A 23493-nucleotide genomic window follows, 5' to 3' on the forward strand; every position below is an offset into this window, starting at 1 on the left:
TGCTTAGCTAAATTGGAGGGGCGGGAGTGGAAGGTTTAAGAGTAATCATATTTGAAAATATAGGATTGATTAAACAGAAGTTTCTGCTACACTGTTGTCTGTGAACACTCATGTGCGCACAGGTAGGTGTTTGGTTACAGAATTTTAAAAGATCAGCTGCTGAAGCAGGATAATGTCAGCTTGATTAACTGAAAAGATTTGGACCACAGGATGGAGGAACTTTTAAGAGCAGCCAGTTTGCTTAGGTCAGTTTGCTTACTTACAGCACCTTTGTAGCGCCAAAAGCACATTAGACCCAGTAGCACTGAGTCATACAAGGAGCCATTGTAGGTTGTTATCTGGACTGCGCAGAGAGTTGAATGTAGTGTAGAGAGTCAGGATAGGGTATAAACATGCCAGATGATTAGCTCTGCTCTAAAGTTGTGTATTTGTTCAATTTATACACTATCAAAAACTTCCCCATGGCACATGTCACTCTTACAAGACTAGCTGCATCTGTCCCTTTTGTGGTCCTGTTTGAGTCAGGACTCATGCTTTTATCTACCCTGGGGTGGAATTCCGCAGTTCTCGCACTCTTAGACTGAGCCCTGAGCTACAGCACCCTGTCCTTCTCCTACACACAGGGTCGAATTAATTCTGGCACCTGTGGTTTTCCCCTTAAGGAGCTTGTGACCAGTATTATACACTGACAGAACAGCCCTCTTCAAACCAAAGTACTGGTTGTTTTGCAATGGGAACAAAGCATTTTGAGAAAATGGATTTTAAAACAGTCTATACAAGTCTATCTTAAGAAAAGGCTGATGATAAACTAAGCAAGTCTAACCTCTTCAGACATCCTTTGAGGACTGTTACGTATCTCAGCCTAGTTCTTCCAAACAACTCCTGCCTTTGTTGAGAAAAAGAGCATGCCTTTTTTAAACTCCCATAGTTTTTTTAGTCTTCTACATTCCGGGCCTTTAGCTGTTCTAGACAAAATTCGTTTTGCAGTTTGGCTGGGGAGAAGATAAAAGTTTTCAAAGGTAACAGTTTGGGCATTATCCCTTAACAAGTGTTAAGTGTTTGCTCTGGGATGATTTATCTTGAGTCATTCTTCATTTCCTGATTGATTCTCTAGACAGCCCTATATTAAACTAAAACAATATATTCATACAGTAATATCCCAGTAACTAGGTGAACATGCATTTGTAAATTTTTACCAACCAGCTCCAAATCCATCAACATGTATGACAAACTCCACAGAACTGAAATCCTCTATGGTTCTTTTTCTGCATAGCTTAAATCTAGCCAAACTGCAGGGAGCGCTTCACACCTCCGTGTAACAATTTGGATTAATCAGTGTTCAGATAATTGAGGTTTAACTATGATGCATTACAAGACATTTATATATTCTGCTGGTGACGCCTATGACATTTTTGTGCCAAGCAAGCTAATTGTGGTACTAGAAAGTCCAGAGAAGTTAAATGCAAAAGACTACTACTAATGCAACATTACGATTGTAAATTCAAGCACTCAAGTCAGGAAATTCAAAAGGCTAAGATTTTTCCTGCAAAGTTAACTCAGTCACGTTGCACATATGAGGTATTTTTTATTCCTAGCTTCCAAGTTAAATACATGTATTATTGTTTGCTACAAATGAACATAGTAGGGCACACAACATGAGTTAATTAATATTGAGTGTTAAGAAAACCTTGAGGGAACACCATGGAAAATTCCAGTCTAATCTGGCTAACAAATAAGGAAATGCCAAACAAAAGTGTTAAAATCTGCTTTTATTTTTCTTAAGAAGAGAATTCTAGGCAAACCTGTGTGCCTTGGTTTCACAAGGTATTTTTCCAACATACAATGTTTTTAAAAGTGTTGTCAGAAGTATAAACTGAGAGTCAGGGAATCTTCTTTTGTTGGAGATTATATCAAATACCACATTTTTTCTCTTTAGTTATTGTGCTCTTGAAGAGCCTGCGCCATGAAGAGTTTGCCCAGGTTCTGTGCAGTAAACTCCTTGATATTCTGGCAATAGGTATTAATCTGACCTGCCAACAGGAAAAAACAAAAAACTCTGATTATAATTTAAAAATTCAAAGAATATTTATTATTAAAAAACATATCATTTATATAAGGTAAAGCAGCATCCTGCACAATGTTCTACGCTTAGGGCTTTGAAAGCGTTTTTAAATACACAAACAGAGTTAGGAAGAAGAGTAAATCAAATAAGCAGAATGGATAAGTTAGTGTGCATTAAAATGAATTATCACTCCTGTAAGCAGAATCCAATTTTAATTCCAAAAAAGTTGCATCACATGCAACTTCTGAAAAGACAGCTGAACGATATAAAGGATAAACAATTCATGGTGCTGTGCTGGATGCTTAACCACATCAATTAACTGAATTTAGAAGCCCTAAAAACACCGCAAGGCTAAATTTCAGTTTTATTCTTACCCATTTGCTGTCCCAGTTAAAAAAAAATCATCATATATGTTACACTATTAGTTTGAAAACTCTCCCATCTGACATTTAGTTGGCTGTGTTTTCAACAAATATATCACTTTATGAGCAATTTCAAAAATCTTCAGGCTATGAAGACTTGTCAGTGCTATACAGATCAAACATCTCCATAAAACCATTTTTATACAAGTGCTGCTACAAGTTATTTATCCTGTTAGTCTGGAATAGCAAAATAAAGCCAGTTTAATCAAAATTAAGACTGCCCAGCAGACCAATAAACTTTCAATTTAATGCTCTATTTAAAAGTTTTTAAATGCCTCAGAGACAAAACAGTTAAGTTTTATTCTTTATCTCCAAACTTAACTCCATGTGAATTAAAGAAGTGGATGCTTTCAGTTCTTCCCCAACTATGCTAATGAGAACAAATGAGGAAAGTGTTTTGGCTGAAGGCTGTTTTTGCTTTGAAGTATAAGTGTCTACACCATGGGATTATTCCAATTTTACATAAACTGATTTTGTAAAACAGATTGTATAAAGTCGAGTGCATGCGGCCACACTAAGCACATTAATTCGGCGGTGTGCATCCGTGTACCGAGGCTAGACTTGATTTCAGGAGCGTTGCACTGTGGGTAGCTATCCCGTAGCTATCCCATAGTTCCCGCAGTCTCCTCCGCCCATTGGAATTCTGGGTTGAGATCCCAATGCAAAAACAGTGTCGCAGGTGATTCTGGGTAAATGTCGTCACTCAATCCTTCCTCCGTGAAAGCAATGGCAGACAATCATTTCGGGCCCTTTTTCCCTGGATTGCCCTGGCAGACGCCATAGCATGGCAACCATGGAACCCATTTTGCCTTTTGTCACTGTCACCGTATGTGTACTGGATGCTGCTGACAGACGCGGTACTGCAGTGCTACACAGCAGCATTCATTTGCCTTTGCAAGGTAGCAGAGACGGTTACGATCCCTATTGCACCGTCTGCCATGTCATTGTAAATTGGCGATGAGATGATGGTTATCAGTCGTTCTGTAGAGTCTGCTGCTGTCATGGATGCTCCTGGCTGGCCTTGCTGAGGTCGGCTGGGGGCGTATGGACAAAAATGGAAATGACTCCCCGTGTCATTCCCTTCTTTATGTTTTGTCTAAAAATAGAGTCAGTTGTGCCTACAATATGGGGCAAGTGTACTAGAGAGCCAGAGAGCACAGTCGCTCCATGTCAGAGCCCCAGAGATCCCGCAGAAATGATGAGCTGCATGCCATTCCACGGGGTGCCCCTGCAACAACCCCACCCGTTGCTTCCCTCCTCCTCCAACCCTCCTGGGCTACCATGGCAGTGTCCCCCCATTTGTGTGATGAAGTAATAAAGAATGCAGGAATAAGAAACACTGATTTTTTAGTGAGATAAAATGAGGGGGAGGAAGCCTCCTGCTGCTATGATAGTCCAGGCAGTACAGAATCTTTTCTTTAGACATGAAAGAGTGGGGGCTGATGGAGCTCAGCCTCCAGTTGCTATGATGAAGATGGTTACCAGACGTTCTGTACCATCTGCTGGGAATGACTGGGAGTCATTCCCATTTTTACCCAGGCGCCCCTGGCCGACCTCACCGAGGCCAGCCAGGAGCACTCACGGGTTAATGATGATGATGGATAGCAGTCACATTGTACCGCCTGCCACCGGGAAGGGAATGCTGGTGTTCAGCGCTGTAGCACCCGTCTACCAGGAGCATGCAGTAGACATAGGGTGACATTGAAAAAAGGCAAGAAACTTTTTTTTTTCTCTTTTCTTTCGAGGGGGGAGGGTGTAAATTGACAACATATACCCTGAAACACCCGGGAAAATGTTTTTGACCCTTCAGGCATTGGGAGCTCAGCCAAGAATGCAAATGCTTTTTGGAGACTATGGGATAGCTGGAGTCCTCAGTACTCCCTCCCTCCTGAGCGTCCATTTGATTATTTGGCTTTCCGTTACGCTTGTCACACAGCACTGTGCTGTGGACTCTGTCTATCATAGCCTGGAGATTTTTTCAAATGCTTTGTCATTTTGTCTTCTGGAACGGAGCTCTGATAGAACAGATTTGCCTCCCCATATAGCAATCAGATCCAGTATCTCCCGTATGGTCCATGCTGGAGCTCTTTTTGGATTTGGGACTGCATCGCCACCCATGCTGATCAGAGCTCCAAGCTGGGCAAACAGGATATGAAATTCAAAAGTTCGCGGGGCTTTTCCTGTCTACCTGGCCAGTGCATCCGAGTTCAGATTGCTTTCCAGAGCGATCACAATGGTGCACTGTGGGATACTGCCTGGAGGCCAATACTGTCGATTTGCGGCCACACTAACCCTAATCCGACAAGGCAATACCGATTTCAGCGCTACTCCTCTCGTCGGGGAGGAGTACAGAAATTGGTTTAAAGAGCCCTTTATATCGATATAAAGGGTCTCGTTGTGTGGACAGGTGTAGGGATAAATCGGTTTAATGCTGCTAAATTCGGTTTAAATGTCTAGTGTAGACCAGGCCTAATTGTTTTCACTTTCCCTTCTTGTAGAAGACTGAGCCATAACCCACCATCATAAAAGCATGCACACAATTTCTCTGTTACATTTTGTAAAACTATGCTAGCATGTATTTTTCAAGTAGCACTGTGCTGCTAAGATTCATTATCCAAGACAAATTGTACCAAGACAACACTCAAAATTCTGAGACCTCAGAAGGATTAATAAACCAGGGCACTTATTGTTTTAGAACTATATTAAAAAAGTGACTCACTGAAGTTTGTTTTTTTTCCCTCATTTGAATTGTTTCAAGCAACAAGGCTAAGGGCCAATTCTTTTAATTTTGTATTTGTGTGATCGGTTAGTTGCTCATTCCTTCCACTGCACCAGACTACACAGGGCTTTATTTTAATTCTCTCTCTCGCTTTCTGTATATGGTGTGCGTAAAAACCTTCCAAATTGTTTTGAAATGGCGTGAGAATGCAAAATATTAGGGAGCTAATATATCTGAGTGCCTTTCAAGTGAATGCCATCTAATTAGTGGCAACAGTTAACTGGCTCAACAAGCAGAAGAAACCCAAATATAAACCTCATCCTAAAATTAAGCAATTCTCTTTCTCATCATGTCTCCCACCCTAGGGCTCTTTTGCGGGATGCGGGGGGGAAGGCAGCTTGGGTTCTATGTTTCTGCTCCTGTGCTGCATCTCTGGTATCTGTCTTGCACGTCCTACCAAGCACAGGAAATGGGAGACGAGCAGGAGTCAGATGTGGCAATCAGTGGCTGCACAAGAGGGGAGGCTGAATGTGTAGGGGAAGCCTATATTCTGTCTCCACTTACTTCTTCAGTACCTTGGGGCTAGGAGAGAAAATGAAACTACTCTTCACCTAGAGCTCCACCAGGCCAGATTTAATTCTCCCAGCTGTGAGAGAACTAGATCTGAAGAGGAGATAAAAGTGCATGATCCCCACAGTCACACAAATTTAAAGCTCTCCCCTACAAACTAGCTTTGTCTCTATTTCAGTCTAATACTGTGGTTACCTTTAAACTTAGGCTACACAATTTTTCATCAGCATTTGTTATATTTCTTAGGTATTTCCCTAGAGAGACTAAGCAAAGGGAAACAGTGCAAATGCTGAGATATCACATGACATCATATGTAAAGTGAAAGCAGGATATTAAGGGTAACAACTATATTTTTTCTGTAGCTACGAAATGAGAAAGATCTCCAGAACCATTACCTGCAATAAGCAGTGAATCCATTCTGGCAGGGGGCTGTAGAGGTTTGAACAGTTTGCTCATGTCCTCTTCAGGAAGTGGAGGCTCTCCTCGACTCTGTCGCTGTAAGTTTTCTTGCTGACGTCTCTGCTGGTACTGGAAACAATGCAACAAACAGAGACTGTGGTAGGATTCTGAACACAAGTATAGCTGATTAAAGAGAAACTTCTCAAGTGCAGCCACCAAAGAAATTAAAAGAGTTACTTCATTCATATATGGATTTTATTTAATAAAACCTGTCCAATCCCCCAAAAGCACAAACTGAAGTTAACTACACTCAACATGCCTATATATATATATATATATATATATATATATATATATATATATATATATATATTTTGGAAGGGGGTTAAAATCCATTTTTACTGAAGCTAAGTCAGCAGTATATTTAGAAAAATCAGCAGGGTGCAAAAGACTCAATTTTCTCAAACTTAGTCAACTGAGTGGCTAGAATTTAAGAGTATACAAGAAGCCAATTCCTTAAGTAATTTGCAGTAGATAAAAAATAAATAAATACAAATTCAGAAATTCCTAAATTCTACGTCAACACCAGGTTGTTGCTATATGGTAGGGGAAAAAGACCCCTTAATAATGTTCTCTTCAGCTGAAGAGTGAAAACCACAAATTAACGATACAGAGTGGGTTAAAATAAGTTATTGTCCATCAGTACATCTCAAGCTTTATTAGTTCTTTTATCCATTACAAGTGCTTGGATCTGATATTGCCACTTAGAAGTCAGTACTATATGGGCCACTAGAAGGAAGAATTTAAGTAATTTGACTAGTTTATAAAAGAAGGTGCTTACAGCCTGCTCTTATAGTTCTTTCCTTTTCAATTCTATTTTTACAGTATTTTTAAATTAAGTGAAGCAAGACCATTTTTTCAGCCTTTAGCTGAATATTTTTGTTTTTACAAAAATGGTGCTTAAACTAAACCATTAAGAAATGTTACATTTATGTTTAAAGAGATGTAAAAATTTTAGAAGCCATTTAATGTATTTTGTATGGTACCATACATATAAAAATGTAGGTTGGGATTAGCTAGATATATGCAGATAGTAAAAGGCATAAACTTGAATCTGTATCTTGCTCACTTAAACTCATAGCAAATATATTTAAATCTGAAGGCAAAAAGACACACAGGACATTTTAATCATCAGTTTGATACATCAGCGCAGAGGTACCTGAATGAATTTCAGTATGCTATCAGGTATGAAATGTTGTCAATCAACAATTTTTCAGCAGCAATGACAAATGTGGTCTTCAGGCCACATTAATGAAGAAAAGGTTAAACATTCATATATCTGTATGTGAGGAAGTTATAATACATTGCACCATCCACTTCTCAGCAGCTGGTTTCTTGTTTCTTATCAAAATTGCTTGCTCTTAATCACAATTGCTCCGTTTTTTAAATGAATCCACTACTAAAGCAATTAAAGTTAGTAAAGAAGTGAGGTGCAACACCCCGAAAGCTACTTCACTCGGATTTTCCAAATAAATGCCTCTTTGCATTATTCACATCACTTTGGCAAAAGTGAATACAGTGTCATCTGATGTTACCATCTCTCTGTTTTAAGTAGGCAGATGTTTGTGGCAAAGAGTTTCAAATAATGCACCGAAAGTTAGCTTTCTGAACAAACCTCTATATGTAGCAGCTGACATGCAGGGAGCGTCTAAAGTGTAGTTTGAATGGTATTAAATGTAGCCTTATAGGATGCTTCACCTTCATTTTGTGGGAAAAAAAGCTTTGATTCAGCTTCTCTCAGCTACCAACCTGGTGTTTCTGCTGCTGCTGCTTGCTTGTGTTCCTCAGGTAAGTGTTGTATTTAACTATATCCTGGCTCATTTCATCCACTCTGTCCATCAGCAATTGCAGGGTCTTCCCCAAGTGATTACTGAAATACAAATGTAATTTCTTACTGGTAAAGTTAACCATAAAAATATTTTAAAATTCAAATGCATTACAAAAAAGTCACTTGACCACTGTTCTTGTCCAATAGTACAGCTAGTTAGTTTCCTTGTATAAATTGATAGTAACATGGTATGCATTTATTGAAAACCATTTATTGTTTAAGGACAGTTCTACTAGGATGTCTGCCACTTACCAATCAATGTGTTTCAACGTTTTTCTTAAAAAAAAATTGGAGAGAGAAAGTTACTGCTAGTGAAAGTCCAGGCCCAGTATAACCATATATCTATCTGGGTAGTTGGCTTCCATCACCATAATATCTAAGCGTCCATGGTCTTAGCTTTCTGAACATCTATACTAAGCAGCTAACAGGGAGTTTCAGAGGGAGTAGTGGTTTCAGTCAGGTACAGTGTGCAAGCAGAAAGAAGGTGTGGGAAGACTCCCTTACTTAGCTCCATAAAGCCACTTCCTAACCTCAATCACCTGCAATTTCCAGATTCAGGCCAAATGTATCCAAAACAGTGTGATGGATTTGTGATGTGCACCCCTAAACAGTTCCAATACAATGACTATGTTCCATATCCTTGGTTTAAAGTCACCGTTAGCCATATGCAATCTTCCTAGGTCTCTTGATGGATCAGTTAAATATTCTTCAAAGCTTCATAAAATTAACTAGGCTAGCAAGCCATACTTGGAAGTTTTGAAGATATCACTTGCCCTTTAGTCACTGGCAGACGGAGTTGCTTCCAGTCAGGCCAACTCAACATTCCATACCGCAGGCCATATGGAAACAGCAAGGCTGGGTGGGTCCAATTTAGGTTAGATGATCAGCAAGCTTGTCCAGACAAATGCAGTCTGTTCAACAATTTTTATTACCACTTTTTTTTCCTGGAAATTTATGTTCAATATTTTACAGGAAAGTTGAATTTTCAAGATATCACAGCAGGGCAAGATGGTTTTCACCCAAGAGTTCAGAAGGAACTCAAATATGAAATTGCAGAGCTACTAACTGTAATTTGAAACCTACTGCTGAAACAAACCTCTGTATCTGATAACTGGAAGGCAATGAATGTAACAACAGTTTTTAAAAAGGGCTCCAGAGGTGATCCTGGCAATTACAGGTAAGTATGCCTAACTTCATTGCTGGGCAAACTGGTAGAAACTATAGTAAAGGACAGAATGATTAGATGCATAGATGAATGTAAGATGTTGGGGGGAAGAGTCAACACAACTTGTAAAAGGAAATCATGCCTCACCAATGCATCAGAATTCTTTGAGGGTGTCAACAAGCAGGTGAATAAGCATGACCCAGTTAACAGAGTACTTGGATTTCCAGAAAGCCTTGACAAAGGTCCCTCACCAACTCTTAAGGGAACTAAGTAAGAGTAGGAATAAGGGGTCAGTTTTTCATAATGGAGAGAGATAAACAGCGGGATCCCCCCAAGGGGATACATACTTTGACCTGTGCTGTTCAACATCCTCAAATGATCTGGATAGTTTCAAGACTGTAGTGTGCTTTGGACTTAACTAAGATTTACAGGCAGATCTCACAAAACTGGGTCACTAGGCAACAAAGTGACAGATGAAATTCAACCTTGACAGGTCAAAGTAACGCACACATACTGGAAAAAATAAGCTCAATTACACACATTATGTGTAGTTCTCAATTATTTGTTACTATTCAAGAAAGATCGAGTCATTGTGGACAGTTCTCTAAAAACTTCAGCTCAATGAACAGCAGTGTTCAACAAAGCTAATAGAATGTTATGAACTATTAGGAAAAGGATAAAAAATGCAGAAAATATCATATGACTATGTAAATATATGGTGCAGCTACACAATGTATTTAATATTGTGTCCATTTCTGTTCATCCCATTTCAAAAAACAGAATTGGAAAGGTTCAGAGAAGGGCAATGAAGGTGATCAAGGGTATGGTATGGCTTCCATATGAGGATACTAAAAAATATTAGGGTCATTCAGATGAGAAGAGAGACGATTAAGGAGGGATATGACAGGTCTATAAAGTGATGACTGTTGTGGAAAAAGTGAATACAGAAGTGTTATTTAACTTTTCCCACAATACCAAAAACAGAGGTCACCGGATTAAATTAATAGGCAGCAGGTTTAATACCAACAAGAGGAAGCACTTTTTCACACAACACACAATTAACTTGTAGAACTCATTGCCATGGGATATTGTGATGGCTAAAAGTATATCTGGATTCAAAGAAGAACTAGATAAGTTCACGGAGGACAGGTCCATCAATGGCTATTAGCCAGGATGGTCAGGGATGCAACTCCATGCTCTGGGTGTTCCTCTGACTGACAGAAGCCATGAGGGGAAGACTGGGGTAGATCTCTCCAAAACTGCTATGTTCTCTATATCCCCCTGAAGCTGTGGTACTGGCCACTGTTGAGACAAGATATGAGGCTAGATGGACCAGTATGGCCATTCTTATGTTCTTAAACAAATTAACTTTTTTCACAAAAAACTTTTAGTATGGTATTTATGGTGACAACATTCATACCAAATAGGAGTGTGGGGGAAGGGACATCGCTGCTCTGTATTTTACCTCTTTGACTGATTGGAAGCAGGGCTTGCGGGCTTCCAAGCGAGCAGTGCTCAGCCATACTTGGCTCCAGGCCAGTTAGTCACACAGACTCCATTTTTCTTTTCTCTACTGAAATACATTATTACTAGTTTTTAGTTAGCTACCCTGTTTTGTGTACTTCCACCTCAGAATCATATAGCCACTACTCATCTAGACTGTCCATATGATTATTTCCCTCAATCTTTTACAATGCATTCTCTCTACACTCTTCACCTGTGCTGTATGTACTCCAACTGGAAACAACCAGCAGATAGGATAGTGGCATAAATCTAAGGGAATAGTATGTAGTTTACCCCCGCATCCCTCTCAACACACAAACGTAGCCTTTAAAATTATAAATTGCTCCTACAAAAGCCAGGAAATACAGAGTTACAGCTTAAAGCAGCTTGTGAACCAAGCACAGCATGGTATATGCTTAGAAAGTAGCTAAGGGAGCTCATCATTGTCTCTAAGTATTGGACCTGCTATTTGATAATTCACTCTAGGCAGAGTCTCCTGCTCACCCCACCGTTTATTTTCTACTCAAGTTTTAAAATCTCTTGGGGGAGGGGCGAGAAGAGGGGATAAAATCTTCAACTGCACAGCAGCAACAAAGGTTTTTCTATAATTATTTCTGAACTTCCTGCTTTGTTTTTTGTTTTGGGGTTTGTTTGGCTTTTGAGCATTTTAACTGTATGATATTAGAACTGTGGAATACTGCCATGACCATGGGTGTGTGTATTTTCCACTTTTTATAGAGTTTATATTACCCAGAGTGTTCGCACTGGATATTATCAGAAGCAAGTGCATATGTGTACACGCACACTAATGGCCTTGTAGGGCATGTGGGTATCACAAATACTTAATTATTATACAGATAGCGTCCACATGAAATACAGCTAGTTACAGAGAATGATTTTACGTGAATCTCTCTGGGGCCAGTTCAGTTTAGCAGAATACTGAAACAGGGAGATATTGTTAGAAGTTGTAGTAATATGGAGTTTGCTTTCATTGCCAGGGAAACTAAAAGCTGAAAACTGATAACTTAAACAGATGTGAACTGAGACATGAAGTGATAAGTATGCTCCAACTACAGGACCAATTTTTCCATATAGTTATCTCACACGTCTTACGCCAATTCTTGCTCTTACCTCCTTGGGAAAAAAAAAAAAAAGGGACCAACAAGAACTGATTTTTGAGAGTGTAAATGTACATACACACACATCTATGAAGCATGTCTATGAAGCAAATTAAATAAAAGCTTGATGTACAAACCCTGACAGGAATCCATATTTAATAAAATACAAATATAACACTTGGTAAAATAAAATTAGTGACATTGTTTCAGTCACCCTCTACAACCAAAGAATGTAAAGCTCCATGTCACTCAGCTGGTATGGTGCAGTAAATCCACGCAGATAAAGGGGAGTTTATTAAACACTTAAAACTTATTTGTCAGGTCCAAATGTCAGGCAAAGGAGACATATCATCTAAGGAAAGACATCTGTGGAAGAGGCTCACTTTTGCATAAAATTTTAGCCTTCTGCACAGTCTCAATCTCTGCAGAGAAAATTTAGTAATAAAGACACTTATTTAGAAGATGCTATTCCCTTCCATAGGACAAATAGCTATACAATTCACTGCATTCAGCTCTGCATAAAAGATGATATCTCACTGAATGGACTGCCCAATTAATTTTTTCCCCTTTGAATAAAGATCAGGGACAGAGTGGCAAGAGTGTGTATAAGAAAAATTATGCGGCAGTTGCACTGTTTGGGAAGGGTCAACCAGTTTCTCTGCAGCCACTCTTCCTCCTTGCTCCACTAAGGAACTACGTCCCCTTCAACAACATTCCCCTCTTCCTGTGGTGGATAACTCTGTGTGATCAAGATGGTGATGGAAAACCCAGTTACTGTACTTTGATTTGGGGGTTGGAGGTACTGAGGGAGCACTTTTGCAGATTGATGTGGTAACAGCCTTTAAAATGGGCATAGGACTAGGAGTCAGGAGACTTGAGTTCTATATTCTCAGTTCTGTGCCTTTGGACAACAAACTTACGCGCTCTCTGCCTTATGATTCTATAAGGAAGATCTGATCCACCACTTACCCAACAGAGACTATTTGTGAATATCAGTCACAGACTGACTGCGTGTCCAACTGTATTTTTACCCTACTAAGTACATGGCAACCAGAAGCATATTGTGGGACAGACCCCCCACCAACTCCTACAGCTGCAAGGCATCCTGACATTGGAGGTCATGCTTAGCACATCCCTGTGTGTTTATACAAAATATGGTGGCCTGATTGTCTGTTACAAGTTGGGTCGCCTTTGGGGACATGCCTCTTAAGAGCCTTAATATTTTCAGAACCACACTCCTCCAGAACACGAATATGCGAAGGAAGGTTTTACGAGGAAAGACCAAGTTCCTTGGGTGTGAAATTCCTTGGCAGAGGCTCTTGACTCTAAGCTAGACATAACTGCCATTACTACAGTTTGGATGGAAGGTGCTTGGAAAGCCATGACTACTGCCAAGCATTTCACAAAGACACAGTAGATGCCAAATCAAAAAACAACACATGAAATTGGAAGTGCTATTTCCCCATGACAAACACAAGATATTTCTTATAGGCACTGGAAATATCCCTATGTGCATGTTAATGTCCAAAAGGATCAGAGCACAGAGTCAGTTGCCTTCCTCTAGAAACATCTCTCCCACAGTAAATCGTTCCTTTATCTAACATACAAGAAGTCAGATTAGATGGTCACAGAGAGCCATTCTGGCCTTATATACGAATCTATGAGTAATACTGATACAGTTCACCGATATCTAGGATGAGTCAGAACTCTCTTGTCTTTCTGAATACCAAGTAGTTCTCTTCACAGTGTTAGAGGTTTGAAAGTCTCTTTGCCAGGAGGAGCTAGATTCCCTGAAGTATCTTTTCCTGATAAGGAACCCAACACCATTCTTTGCTGGGATGGGGTTTGCATGCGTACAGTCTGCGGGTTTTCTGAAACTTGTGCTTGTAGTCCCTCTAAACAAGGCTCAGGGCTCGTGTCGGAGGTACCAAGGGCTACCTGGGTAAGAGCAGGAACACTTGGGGCCAAGAGAAGGTTCTGACAGCCTGAATACAAAGTAAATGCTGGCTTATGATGTGGTGATTTTTCCTTTTGGCTCTTGTGAAAGGGGTATTATGAGCAGGCACGTGGCAAAGAGAATTCAGGTACACCTTGACTTTCTGAACGCAATGAGGCGTCTGCCAGCTCCCCAAAGAAATTCTCTCTGGTGTAAAAGCAAATCCTCAAGCTTTTCCTGCCCCACGACGGAAACCACAACATCGCCATTACAGAAGACTGGATAAGTCTGACCCTCAAGGAGTACATATTTCTTTTATGCAGATTAAGGCACAGGCAGCTGTGTAAAGCATATATTGTAACCTCCACCAGCTGGTTGAAAATAGTTGCAAAGGAATGGCAACCTTTTTGGATGAGGTTACTTGGCTTAGGTATCCATCATGCCACCTCTAGATTCCTGGACATGTTTCCACACAAGACCTGCTGCTTGGACAGTTTCTGGAGAAATGTTAGATCCTCCCATGAGAAGTCATAATCTCATTCCGCTGCAGTGAATGTATTTTATCTGAACAGTAGTTTTCCAGCTCCTCCAACTCCAAACAATCCTTCAACCCCTTTACCTTCAGCTTGACCCTCCCCCAAATTATCTAGGCAAGGGCATCAGTTCTGGGCTGCAAGTATCTCAAAAAATCCCTCCACTCCAAATGTGCTGAGTGTGCCAATTACTCCCAGCCTGCGAGAAGATGGCCTGCATCAGGACAACCTTGAATGAAAATGGAAGAATTAGTGCCATGACAGGCAAAAGCACAGCTCCTACAGGCTTTTGCTGATCATGGTAAAGAGGGAACTCACTGGCAGGCTCCAGAGGCAGTGCGTCAGCTTAGATGGCAGCTAAAAAACCAATACGGGTCTGGCTCACACACTGCTCCTATGGGCCAAAGAAACCTTTAAGAACTTGGAGCCAGTTTGGTATTGGGAAGCCCAGACCAGGAAGTGAGAATCCTGGCAGCTCGTTGTGATGGAATGCAATTCTGTCACACTGGTTTCTACAGAAATAGAAGGATTACATATTGAAACCATCACACAATAGTTGATACATCCCATCTTCTACACCACAAAATAATTCTTCATTTTCTTCATCAGCCCAGTAATCTAAACCTGTGATAAAATTATAATCAGCATTTCTTACACTATTGTCCAGGGATATTTTGCCAAAAAATAATATTTACGACAGATAAATGCTAGAAATTGTTAACTCATTTCTAACCTACCACAAAAATCACTAAACCAAAAAAATTATTTTTTATACTCTATTTATACTCGGTTAAAAAGCCCTGGAGACTTTATTATAGGAAATCACAGATTCATTTTTAAATTTTAAACCAAATAAAATCAGAATTTTAAGACTTTTTAAACAATTGTACTGGAATCGGAAGGCTACTATAATGGGAAATGAAAATGAAAACCTAAGAGAGATCAAGAGAGAGTTGAAGCAATGTTGTATAAGGTCACTGACGTTATTCAACATTTATAGTGACTGATGAAATTAATACTGTCTTGTGTTTCTTTGATTAAGAGGAATGGAAAATGAACAACTAACACTCACTATGAAGATGACAAAGCTATTGGATGATTCAGAAGAAGGTCTGAGGAAGTTAGTGGAGTTTATATATGAATATGACAAAGAAGATGGTTTAGAGTGGAATGTGGACAAGACAAAAACTACAGTGGTTTGCAGGGATCAAAGGAAAACAGGTAAGATTTCAGTAAATGACACAGCCATTTAGTGAGTGAGACATTATTGTTACTTGGGAAGCAACATTACAGAAAATAGAAGATTAGACATTGAAGTCAGCACCTGAATAGCAGAACAAACGATATTCTGGAAGATTAAACATCTGATGAGAAGGGACATAAATCTGAAGACTAAATTCCAACTCTGAAAAACAGACTTACAGGTGTGAAACATGGACATTCAAACAAATCGATAATAAAGAAACTGCAATCCTTCAAATTATGGTGTTATAAAAGAATTTAGAAAAAATATGGACAGATTGTGCAACCAACAAAAAAAGTATTGGAGATTATGGGAACTCGGTAAACACTAATTAGAGATCTTCTGAAAGAAAGATTCAATTTGCAGGGCACATTAGAGGTTCAGCAGGCAATGCATGTTTACAGACACTGGAATGGAAAGTTGATGTCAGAAGACGACAAGGCAGAAAAAGATCATGGATCGACAATATGGTATCCTGGGTGGATGAAAAGGACTATTCACCCACAAAGAGATTCGCAGAGGACCATATTGAATGGGCTGCCATGGTTGCAAACTTTCAGTAATAGAGATGCCACAGAAGAGAGGAGACAACCTGACACCGGGCTCTCAAACTCTCAGCAAACCTAATGCTACTTTTTAGCAAAACGGATACCGTCAACACCAGGCTTAGTAAAGTCAATTGTAATTGAAATCTCTTTTCAAGCACTATATTCTTGTTTAGGAATGTTTATCATTTTTAACTGCATATTACTGGCTCAGCAGAACAGATGTGCTTTATTTTTTAATAAAATCATTCATATATATGATATTTGACAAAAACAACGAAGCCAAAGATATTGTTCTATTCTGAGATCTGTTTGGCAAATTTTATAGGCGCGGAGCATTAGCAGGATCTACAAAGTGAAGAAACACACACTAACTACAATGTTTACTAGGTACACGTTGAGTATGTAAATTATTTATTCTTTGAATTTAAATACTGTTTTTAGCATTAGTTTTTGCCTCACTCAAAGCAGGACAGGTGAGATAAAATTTTGGCTCCATTAGAGTCAATGGCAAAACTCCCATTGATTGTAACAAGGCTGGATTTGACGATGGTGTTAAAGTGCAGTTTGGGAACATGAATAAAGATACATCCATTATTTTAACAAGTACTTACCTGCCAGACAGACTGAGCAATTCATGTTTATCTGCTACTGCTGATTTCTTTTCCAGCTCCCACAGCATAACATTGATCAGGTACGAATTCTTAATTATAATGGGCACTTCTTCAAACATGTGCTCAAATGCAACATTCGCTTTTTTCAATCTGTAAAGCAAGTTTAGAAAGTTTATACATAACCGGGAACTTTGCTCCTTGAGGTCGCTATTCTTGTTCTAGCAACAGTCAGCTGGTGATTCCGTAGAGCCCTAGATTTCCAGAGCTCCATTGCCAAGAGAGGCATTTGCATGGAAAAACTTTACATTAAAAAGCCTTGTACAAACTAACCAAGTGAAAAAGCCCTCAAAAGTAAAGCAGATGCTTTAATCACTAATGTGTTATTTACAAGAATAAACTTCCACCAAAAGACTACAATGGCAAAGTTAACTCTGCCCCAGCAGAATATTTTACTGTTTTCCTTACCATCAGTTTTTCTTAACTAGAAGTGACTAGTCACCACACAGCTCTGCAATAAGTTCTAGGTTCACAACTACTGTGTTACAATGAAACACACTAATGCTTCTATGGAAAGCTGCATTCTCCAGTAACTGAACATATAACTTTAAATCACTGACATAATTAAAAAGAGGATGATGAAATACATTTAAATTCTAGTCAGAACAGAACAGAATTTTCTTATTTTTGTAACATTTTACCTTATCTTTATTACCCCTTACTTTAATTTTTAAACAGACAAAATAGACACGGATATCTATCATCAGACCAACAAATAAAGGCACAATACACAAGTTTGGGGGCACGTGCAGTATGTGTGGCTCCATTAAGGCTGGAAACTAAAACATTCACTTCCATTTTTTAGACTAAGCAGCAAACTAATGGAAGTGTTATCTTTAGACACTGAGCAGTGAAATGGTTCAGTTTTTCTGAATGAAAGCTTCGCGTGGGTTTCTTTTTTGATACTGAGCACTGAGATGATTAGGGAGAAATGTCATGCGAGCAGCTGCTTCAATTATAAGTGGTTACTCAATGGCAGTATCAAACAAGCAGCATTGTTGTAATCAATTAAATAACACAATTCACAAAACACATTCTTGCCACAAAAAAAAGTAAAACTTGTTATTTGATTAGCAAGTCTCAAGAACAGCTGTATTTTCAGAAGTCTCTTTATTTCTGGCCAAGAGATTGTTTATTATTATTGATAATGTGATAGTGCTAATAGGCCTCATTGTGCTAGGCAGCCTAGACTGACAGGTCTGCTTTGGAAGCAAAGTAAATATTCTGGAATACAAGTAATTTTATTCCAGAAGACAGTGCCCAAGGAATAGCTATAGCAAATAGTTATTCCAGAATACCCATGCTGGTCAATTTCAGCCATGTAGACAAGGCCTTAAGAGACTGTTCCCTTTCTCTATCTCTGTGTATTTCTGCCCTTTTGGATCACCTCAGTGTATCTCTGCCTCTGTTCCCAGTTGTAGCTGTCTTCACAACACTCACCCCAGGGTTGGAGTGATAGAATGCAGCACATCCTTTCAAAACATATGTTAGTGTTGCTTCCCCAAGCCAATTGTAGGAGTGCTTGGAGCAACGTCTTCATCATTTCTTAGACATTGCATTTGAGTACACATCCATCACTAGAATTACATACCTGGTTTCCACAGAAACTGACATCACACCAGAATTTTTTGTTAAAAATCTCCTTTTAACCCTCCTCCCCCTCCTCCCATCCTCCATCCTCCCCCCTCCCCACCCAAAAAAAGAAGGATCATGAAGAGAGATCCTTTTAAAATACTTACGCTTCTGGAGAGAAATCTTTCTCTTTGCAAACTTCCATCAGTTTGGGAGTTAGTCTGTAAGCCTTTAGTGACAGAGATCCTTGGGCAGTCTTAATGGGATCTAAGACAAAGCATGGAGGAAGGACACAATTACAAAGATGATTTAAAATGAGTCTTCTTCTACTTGAATATTTCTTTGGACGGTTTACATTTTAGGAAAAATATTATATTGCTTATTTATATTTAAAAACCGAAAAAAATCAGCACAACAGGGACTGCAGTCCCCTGACTAGAAGTATAGTAATGAAATATAAATAGAATTGAACTACATGTAATGCATCCATTTACCCATCTAATGCAAAGGTGGTACTTAAAGTTATTTATATTTAAGAAAATTTATTAATTCCTGATTTCTTTTCCTTAGCACAAACTACCCAAACTCCTCACATATGATGGCTGCCTCACTGAAATATAAAGGTTTTCCCCTCACAAAAAGGCAGCTCTACCTACTATGTAGTAAAATAAAAATATTTACTAAACCATAATCACTTAATACCAAAGCGAGATTTAGGGTTAGTGATAGGCTAATTCATATTAGGCAAACTGTCTAATTGCTTGGGACAAAAATATAATTGATGCATAAAAAGATTAGCTTCCTCTTGACATACTGTCTTGAGTTCAGTGGAATGTTTTCTAAACAAACTGTTAAATTCCTAGGACAGGGAAGCTTAACACTTGCAGCATGATAGCGGCTAAGGTATGCCAATATTAGAATAAAAACTGTTAACATTCATGTTGTCTGAAATTTAACACAGTCAAACTTTTAGCAATCGGTGATAAAATGAAAACCAAAATAGACTTGAACAAGTGGAAAATTCATCAAGGTCTGATGATGCAATGTTTCCAGCCAATATAAGTATACTTTAACAACTTGTTCTTTACTGTAATCCAATTGTTAACATACTGAAACAATTTTGGGGCAGCTCATAAGATTGATCGTATTCATTAGTATTTTTTCTGACAGATACTCAGGACGTTACATTTACTTCTCAGCTGGAAACTATATGCAAGTCTGCCAGATATGGCTAACTGTGAGTGTTCGGGGAGGGGGAGGCTATAAAGCTGTTAAATTGCCTACGGTTCTGATACAGCACAGAACATCTGGTCTGGAGAGCTTGAGGAAACACCATTAAATAGGCAGAAAATAAAAAAATCTTTGTGCTGAGAAACAGTCCAGGTTTTGTATGCTTCTGTCAGAGGTATAAAAAAATTTGGCATTTTGTGTTATGATTGGTCAGTCACGTACAGAGCCAGACACTCTAGCAATCGGGCGTTTTTAGACATCTGGTCTAGTTCCACCAGTCCCTTCAACAAGGGAGGGGAGATGGAGGAATAAAAATGAAGCAGCTACTCCAGCATTCCAAAACGTACACATCAGGGCTCTGATAGCAAGAAAAATAAACAGAAAGAAGGAAACCCTGTCTAGACTTAGCTGCTGCTGAGGCTGCTGTAGACACAGGGTTGGTATTTACTTGAAAAGGCCTGCCAGGCTACTCTTACAGGCAAAAGACAGAATACAAAAATAGTAGTAATAATATTAAGAGGGGAAAAGAATAATAAAGAAAACCTCATACTAACCGTAAATGAGAACGACAGACTCCTCAATTGCATGTTGGTAACTGAACTGGGAGTCCAGGAGGGCACGAGTGACAAAAGAGCCATAGTAAGTAGATTGGTACCAGCCAACATGAAGATGATCAATGTTTACGTGGCGAAGGCTTCGCATCATTTCCATCTGGTATTGAACTAGACGTAATAAAAAGAATGTTAAAGCGTAAACTTCTAAAAACTATTTCTTGAGAACACCAACAATTAAACCCAAGCAAGTTACATTTTTCACAACTATAAAATCAGATTGGTTTATTTCAGTCACTACTCAGCACAGATAATATTAAAAATTGGAACTTGTTGGATAAAGTCAGAATAAAACTATTTTGGTTAATCAGAATACTTGTCTCATTTGGAGTTCACTGCTAAACTTATCAACGAACTATTACATGGTTTATTGCATTCACTATCTTGTTGATTTATGTAAAAAAATTCTGATATTGTGTGTCTCATAGCAAAAATAAATTTCTGTTCGACAGGAACATTCTGTTCAAGAGTAAAATTAGTATAACTGAGTTCTTTAATAGTATTAAATATTATAAGTCTTATAAGATAATTTTGAAAACTATTACATGAGAAAGCAGATTTATGGGAACCAAAAGAAAAAACAGTTTATTTTAGATGCAAATATGATATAATACTGAAACAACTGTATGTTTGTAGGAATACACACAGTAATTGTGTCCCCCCATTCGGAGCCACCTACTGCAACTGTCAGGCAGTTCTTCACATTAATCTTTAATTTTTTACACTTCTTTTTTAACATCTTGTACATTACTTTAGAAAGTAGAGAAAAACAGCCATTTTGTTAGGATTATTATACTAAGAAAAAACAGTTACCTTTTCTGTAACTGCTGTTCTTCAAGATGTGTTGCTTATGTCTATTCCACCGTAAGTGTGCGTGCTCACCATGTGCACCGGTGCCAGAAGTTTTTCCCCTAGCAGTACCCATAGGGGGGAGTGCCCCCACGACTCCTGGAATGGCACCTGCCTGGCGCAGTATAAGGGGAGATGCACACTCCCTCCACCCTCAGTTCCTTCTTGCCATACAACTTTGACAGAGGGGAAGGAGGGTGGGATGTGGAATAGACATGAGCAACATCTTGAAGAACACCAGTTACGGAAAAGGTAACTGTTAGTGATTGCTCATGTGTATTCCATAATAGGTGATTCCAAGCTATATCTGTTGGAGGTGCATAGGAGTTCACAAGTTCCTAGAATGGAGGACAACCCTGCCGAACCCGGTATCATCCCTGGTTTGGGGGATGATCGCATAGTGCAAGGTGAACGTGTGAACCGACCACGTGGCGGCCCTACAAATGTCCTGGATTGGGACGTGGGCCACGAAGGCAGCCGATGAGGCCTGTGCCCGGGTCGAGTGTGCCCTCGCAATGGGTGGCGGGGGGACACCCACCAGCTTATAACAGGAATGGATGAATGAAGTGATCCAATTGGAAATCCACTGAGTGGAAATCGGTTGGCCCCTGGTGCGCTCATCTGAGGTGACAAACAGTTGTGAGGACTTTCTGAAAAGCTTAGATCACTCAAGGTAGAAAGCCAGAGCCAGCCGCACATCAAGCGTGTGGAGGCGGCGTTCCTCACTGGATGTGTGAGGCAGAGGACCAGTAGAAAGATGTCCTGACCCACGTTGTAGGCGGAGACCACCTTCGGGAAGAACATGGCGTGTGGGCGGAGCTGGACCTTGTCCTTATGAAAGACCGTATATCGCGGTTCGGAGGTCAGGGCCCTGAGCTCCGAGACTCGCCTGGCTGATGTGACAGCAACCAGGAAGGCCACCTTCCAAGAGAGGTGAGACCAGGAGCACATGGCCAGTGGTTCAAATGGGGGCCTGGAGGGACGAGCCAACACCAGGTTTAGGTCCCACTGTGGAACTGGGGGACTAGAATACGGAAAAAGACGGCCTAGACCCTTAAGGAACTGGCCAGTCATAGCATGGGAAAATACTGTGGGTCCTTGCACTGGCGGATGGAAGACTGATATGGCCGCCAGGTGCACCTTCATGGACAAGGGCACCAGGCCCTGGGCCCTCAGGTGGAGAAGGTAATCAAGGATAAGCTGGATTGGGGCAGTCACCAGGGAGACCCCCTGGTTTGCTGCCCACCTAGAAAACTGGGACCACTTCGCCAAATAAGCACAGCGAGTGGAGGGTCGTCTACTTCGGAGGAGGATGAGCTGAACTTGCTCTGAGCACGTCCTTTCCTCTCTACCTAACCACTGAGCAGCCATGCATTAAGGAGAAGAGCTACTAGTTGGGATGGAGGAGGCAGCTCTGGTCCTGTTAGAGCAGGTCTGGGCGGAGCGGCAATGGCCACGGCAGAGCTACCGCCAGGCCCATGAGGGTCCCATACCAATACTGCCTGGGTCACGCTGGGGAAATCAAGAGGACTCGGGCCTTGTCCGACTTTATTTTCTCCAGGACCCTGCTAATTAGAGGGAACAGGGGGAAGGCGTTGAGAAGCCGGCCTGACCAGGATTGGACAAAGGCACTGGAGATAGCACCCCTTTCCAGGCCCTCCCCCTCACCCCCCGGGGACAGAACCGGGGGCATCGCTGGTTCTGCCGAGTCACGAATAGGTCCTCCTGCGGAGTTCCCCACCATCGGAAGAGCCAGTGGGCCACTTCCAGGTGGAGGAACCACTAGTGTTGTGAGGAAAAGTCTCTGCTCAATCAATCTACCCTCTCGTTGCAGGCACCTGGTAAGTGAAAGGCCTTTAGGTGGATGTTGTGGGCTATAAAGAAGTCCCACAGCCTGAGGGCTTCAAAGCAGAGGAGTGGGCCCCACCTTGCCTGTTGATATAGAACATCAAGGCCATGTTGTCCATTAGAAACCAGACCTTGTGGATGGTCATACACGCCAGCCACACTGCTCAGAGCTCTTTGATGTTTATGTATAGGGTCAGGTCCTAGCCAACCACAGACCTTGGGTCTGAAAGCTCCCCACATGGGCCCCCTAATCCAGGTCCAATGCATTGGACACCAGCTCCAGTGACGGGGCCATGTCCCTGAATGGGACCCCTTGGAGCATGTTGTTCAGGGTGGACCACCATCGCAGGGAGGTAACCACAGCGTCCGGCACGGTGAAGACCTTGTCCATCCTGTCTGTGGCCTGAGAGAAATTCGAAGCCAACCAGAGCTGGAGGGGCCTCATCCTGAGTCTAGCGTGAAGAATCACGTACGAGCACGCTGACATATGACCCAAGAGTTGCAGGCAAACCTTGGCTGTTGTCACTGGGAACCTTGTGACCGAGTCGATGAGACCTTACAGGGTCTTGAACCTGTCAGGCGGGAGAGAGTCCCCGGCTGACACTGAGT

The 23493-nt window shown here is 40.7% G+C and overlaps 1 protein-coding gene across 1 annotated transcript in view; it reads right to left on the reverse strand.

The window, feature by feature from the left end:
• Positions 1 to 1754: 1754 nt before the first annotated feature.
• Positions 1755 to 23493, reverse strand: part of EIF3H (eukaryotic translation initiation factor 3 subunit H) — a 127652-nt gene continuing 105913 nt past the window's right edge. The window contains exons 3-8 of the mRNA XM_050941160.1: positions 20131 to 20298; positions 18514 to 18613; positions 16718 to 16867; positions 7982 to 8102; positions 6169 to 6301; positions 1755 to 2030 (exon numbers count right to left, since the gene is read on the reverse strand). Coding sequence (XP_050797117.1) covers positions 1933 to 2030; positions 6169 to 6301; positions 7982 to 8102; positions 16718 to 16867; positions 18514 to 18613; positions 20131 to 20298 — 770 coding nt within the window. The 3' untranslated portion in view covers positions 1755 to 1932. The remainder of the gene's footprint in view (positions 2031 to 6168; positions 6302 to 7981; positions 8103 to 16717; positions 16868 to 18513; positions 18614 to 20130; positions 20299 to 23493) is intronic.

This window comes from Gopherus flavomarginatus, chromosome 2 (genome assembly GCF_025201925.1).
Source record: "Gopherus flavomarginatus isolate rGopFla2 chromosome 2, rGopFla2.mat.asm, whole genome shotgun sequence".
NCBI classification, from domain to species: Eukaryota; Metazoa; Chordata; order Testudines; family Testudinidae; genus Gopherus; species Gopherus flavomarginatus.